Here is a 5,226-nt window from a genome sequence, read left to right on the forward strand (position 1 = left end):
AAATTCTTCTGTAGGCCTCTATTTAGTAATTTCTTCTGCTTACGTTCATTTTTCTTCTTGCTCTGTACTTCACAGTTCTTGAATATTTCTTCTTCCTTTCTCTCCTTTATCTTACTAGAGCTCTTAAGGCCTTTCTGAAGTCTCTTTGCTTTCTTCTTTTTAAGTCGGTCTTTCATTGGTGTGGATGTTAATATTTCAGAATGCGTTCTTTCCCGCTCTTTTCCCCGATAGCTCGTGCTCGTCGATGGGAGATTATAGATGTCTTCTATTGGAACTAACATTTCAGATTCTTTAGAAGATGTAGAACTAGGCTTACTTGGTGAACATCCTTGTTGCACTCGATCTTCAGGTTTGTTGTCTGTTTGTAGACGAGAAGATAACAGCGAACCTGGTTCTGAGTGATCGCCTGCTGGAGATGCATCATCAGTACAAACAGGTGTACTAGAAGAATTCTGTAGTATTGTTTCGCAAAGGAAATCTTCTTCGGTAATGATATTTGGATTAAGTGGTTTGATACCTGTGACTTGAAACCCAGAAATTGCTTTAGCAATAGTCGCTACGACTGCATATGCCTTATGAAAAAGTTCAGCTACATCATAAGGGGTTATCTTCTGAAAATTCCTGCTTTTCATGAACAAATCACATTCTCTGCGATATGCAGCCTTTAAAGGAGAAAAAAAGTCACATCTAACGGCTGGAGATGATGGGAAGAGTGAGGTGGTAAGGAAACCATAACGATTCCACGTTCTTTACAAAACTCATAAGCTTCTAATGTGCAGTGAGAAGTATGGTTGTCAAGGACTAATAAGACAGGATTGTCTTTCGATACATTGGTGAAGTCCTCGAAATGCTTAAGCCACAACACGAATAGTTCTTCTGTTATTCATCCTGATTTACTGCAGTGATAAATAGAACCGGGTGGGCCGTTCTTTTCCAGCAATGGTGTCATGCGCTGCCGAGGAAATGTGAACATTGGTGGCACGAACTGACCTCCGGAACTCATAGCGCAAACAACTGTTATAGTCATTCCTCTCTCCCAGCTGGTGATTGAGCCAACTCTTTTCTGTCCTTTTACAGCAATCACGACTCCTGAATCTTGGACTGTGGTTATGCCAGTCTCATCCATATTCCATATATCAGTATCTTTAAAATGGTACTTATCCATTACTTCCTCCAAATTGGTGAAAAACCGGTTAACATCCATCTTATTAAGGCCCATAACTCTACCTACACTCACAGCTTCAGGTTTCCGGACGCTAATATCATGCCGTTTAAGGAAACCGCTAAGCCAATCCTTTCCAGCCATCCTGTTTGCTTTATTAAAACGATTTTTTTATGTTATTACGTTCGGCATATTCAAAAGCTATGCGTCTCAACTGAATAGGTGACAAACCGTGGAATATTTTGGACAGTAATTTGACGTGATTCGCAAGAGCATGTTCATAATTTGGAGGAAAATTAGTTTTTCTTCCAAACCTTGGAGAGCTAAAAACACCTTTCTTCACTCGCTCTTGTAAGGTACTAAAGGGAATTCCACGCATTTTGGCTGCCTTCCGAATCGATATCCCTCCTCTTATGGTAGCAATAGCATTTTCCAGCGACTGTGTTGACCATTTCCCTTTGTCTGTTTTCCTTGTCCACTTAGAGGGCATCTGAAATGAGACGTAAGAATACTATTTAAGACTCAAGAGGGTAATACCGGTCATAATTATCGAGTGACCGCCATTATCCGAAACGTACATTTATTATTCCCTTCAGTGTATAGCACACATATAGCTCAATTAAGAAAAAATGAATACGTACCTTTAAGAAGACTCTTCAAAGTATTCTATGTACAAGTTGCAGCACTATCGAACAACAACAAATGGTACAACAAGTTTGTAAATGTCACTTATTTTTAGATCAGAAAATGACAAAACACACTTTTCACTACTGTACTCAAACAAAGACTGCGATCTGGGCGGGAATGCTTATCAAGCTTTATTGGGGACTCGGCAGACAGCAGCACCTGTCAAAATTTGTCTGGGACTCACCGTTATATAATGACATCACTGACCATCATTATCGCCTGACCGCTATTACCCTCTTCTCCCCTAATTATGTCTAAATTCTAAAACAAGCGAGATATACTTACGGTTTTATTCTATGCTTGTGTTATTACATTATAATTCTAAACTGCTGTTTGATGTGCAACAATTGAAATGCTACAAGAAGACTGTTAATCTTGTCACTTACCTGCTACTTACTACAATACTTACTTTGTTGGATATGATATTAATCTTGTGTATTTTATGTTATATTATGTTCATGAATACTCGAAGGCAATATAAAATTACATAAAATTCACAGTCATATATTATTTTAATGGTAATTGTATGTTTACTGTTTTACTTTTGAATTAATTAGCTAATAAATAACATATGATAAGTTTATCTGTATGAAGTAATCCAAATATGTTCACTGTCGGCATTTATCTTCGCGACTAAGTTCTTGGACAACATATTTTTAATTTTCCGTGGCGATCGCTGCGGTGGCGACTAACAACACTGGGCCAAATTAGATTAGTTTCACCTTAAGTCCACGATATGGACAGGTGAACTGAAAGAAAATAAAATGTCAACGTTGCGCGAATGCGGTTGCGGTTTTATTACAAGATTCCACCAAACACTTGAAATTACAAAATGGTACAGGAACACAGGGCAAGTCAAAATGATGAACCCGAATTCAGACTTTTATTGTGTTAAATCTAATAAATAGACGTTATTTTATGAGGTGAGTGTGGAAAGTTAACTTAAAGTTTAGTATCCAGGCAGTGTTTCCAATTTCTATCACTTAGAGTCAGTAGCCAGCAGGCAAAGAAAATGATGTTGACTGAAGAACAGAGATTTTTTTTGTGTGCAGCAATATCAACTACGGTATCGCCTTGATGTGTGGCGCATTACCGAGGTCCTCACATAGAAGACTTGTGATATGTTTAAAGAAAACTTTGACCGTTTGCCTTTCTAAGCACACTCTTGCAATAACACCTATTTATTAGATTACACACATAAGTTTCTGAAATCGTGTCTATTATTTTGATTTGCCATGTGTGGCCATTAGAGATAAGTAACAGAGTGGAGTGCAAGGGCGCCCATCAAGGGGGGCAAGTGGGGCGCTTTTCCCCACCTAGAGGAAGTTGTACTTCAGAATATCGAAAACTCAATACAATTTTTACATTACTTACAGCAAAATTTGAAACTATATTTGAAACGTCGCTTATACTTGCTCCCCCCCCTGGAAACCACAACATGGGCGCCATTAGTGGAGTGTCATTGTTACTAAACGTAATGCTCGATCCACCATAATATTTTCTTATTCTTTTTTTTTTTAAAATAAAGGAGAAGGGGATGTAAGTAAATCTTACAAGACGAACATTTTGGCTAACGGACAAACACAGGATAGACTCTTAATAATATATTTCGAATTTAAAAGATTTGCATACCATTTTACGTATTGATTGCTTATTTTTTCATGACAAGAGTTTCAGCTGAACTGACGGAATACATGAGACGAAGTATGAAGGAGAATATAGTCTACAGTGATTTTGTGGACTGGAACGTCGTTGCAGAAAATATTTTTTGGACAGTGTTGATACTTATTATGGACCTACATGGTGACAGCTAAATTCGTAAGGTTAGTTCCCCTAAATACTCTTGCTAACTAAATCTATGAAAATATGTGGATTATCACGAAAATAACGTAATGAATTTATAGCCTAAAACCCGCAAGGAAAGTGTGTTGTAGTGCTTCGATCTTGGAAAATGAATAATTCTTTGAACAATTATCGTATGCCTATCCCAGATGCAAGTAGAAGAGAAACGCTGGATATAGAATATAATTTGAAGATTCGATTAGTGATTTGAAGTTTCTAACTTCATACAACTTAGTATTAAGTAATCGTTGGGAAAATTTGAACATCAATTTTTGTTGTAATGTTTTGAAATTAGTCAAATAAATTGTTCGGTTTGATGCAGCTTCCTACCAAATGATTATCAAGGAGTCACCAAGTGACATCTCAGAACAAACAAGGTAATTAAAAATAAATTATAAAAGAAGTAAGCAAAGTTATTGAAACACTACTATAATCCAGGCCCGTAGCCAGCCCAAAAATTTAGGGGGACCCCGACCCAATCATATTATACTTCATCACCATATTATATAGTTCATTTGCAAGCCCACCGTGAAATTTTATGGGGGCCAGACAAAATTTAGGGAGGGCCCGGCCCCCTCTTGCCCCCCGTGGAAACGGGCCTGCTATAATCCCGTTATTCTTGGTTGTACACGAGACATCGTTTGTTATTAGGAGCTCCCTACAATTTTGAAATTTGTAAATAAGATCCACTGAAATAGAAATTAATTCTATATTTGCTTGTACATACGTTGACAGGTGATACTCTAACGTCGGAACTCTTACTTTTGATGTTGTGTCATGCAGGCACGTAGCCAGGATTTCGTGAAGGGGGGGGGGAGTCCGTGACATGAAATACTCTGGTCATCACACCAGGGAATCGATCATTCTAAACAATTTTACTGGAACATATATTGATTCGTTTAGCCAGGATCTTGGAACGGTGGGGGGGGGTGGAGGGGTGGAGGGCGTAACATGAAATTCTAAAGGCCCAGGAGCTCGATCAATCTAAACTACTTTACTATCAACATATATTGGTTTGTGAGGATTGTTGGTAAGTATTTTAATAAACTATGAAGAAATCTCGAGTAAAATAAAAAAAAAAAAACGTATAGAAAAAGGTTATATAATCTTTACATTCTTCCTCTGTTTATTCAAATATAACAATCCACATATATTCTTGTTTTTATTATTCCGTCAATTACTGTCTGTTTCAAATGACAGGTTAAAGGAGCAGTAGAAAATTGTTTTTGAAATAACATGTTTGATATTGCAAGGACGCGATGACGAAAAATTATGATAAAAAAAATGTCCACGCTGTTAGACAAAGGCGCTATGCTTTCGGAAGCTTGATATCTCCCTGCCTAGTAGCAGAAACTCTGAGAATTCACAACTTTTCTAGAAATTTCAAATTCCCTGACTCTTCCAGGATATATCGCTTACCTGGCAACCATGTACTGCAAGTAATACAAATTTCATCATAAGAAAGAGTAACCAAAAGCTTCCTGTAGTTTATTTTTAACGCTGATCCTTCTTTTTCTCATTTCATTTTGTTTCAT

The 5,226-nt window shown here is 37.4% G+C and overlaps 1 protein-coding gene across 1 annotated transcript; it reads right to left on the reverse strand.

The window, feature by feature from the left end:
- Positions 1-883: 883 nt before the first annotated feature.
- Positions 884-1,306, reverse strand: LOC145681742 (uncharacterized). Its single transcript, XM_081753354.1, has one exon. The coding sequence runs from the start codon at positions 1,304-1,306 to the stop codon at positions 884-886; it is 423 nt and encodes a 140-aa protein (XP_081609480.1).
- Between the last annotated feature and the right edge of the window lie 3,920 nt (positions 1,307-5,226).

This window comes from Thermobia domestica, chromosome 1, assembly GCF_964235325.1.
Source record: "Thermobia domestica chromosome 1, izTheDome1.hap1.1, whole genome shotgun sequence".
Lineage (NCBI taxonomy): Eukaryota > Metazoa > Arthropoda > Insecta > Zygentoma > Lepismatidae > Thermobia > Thermobia domestica.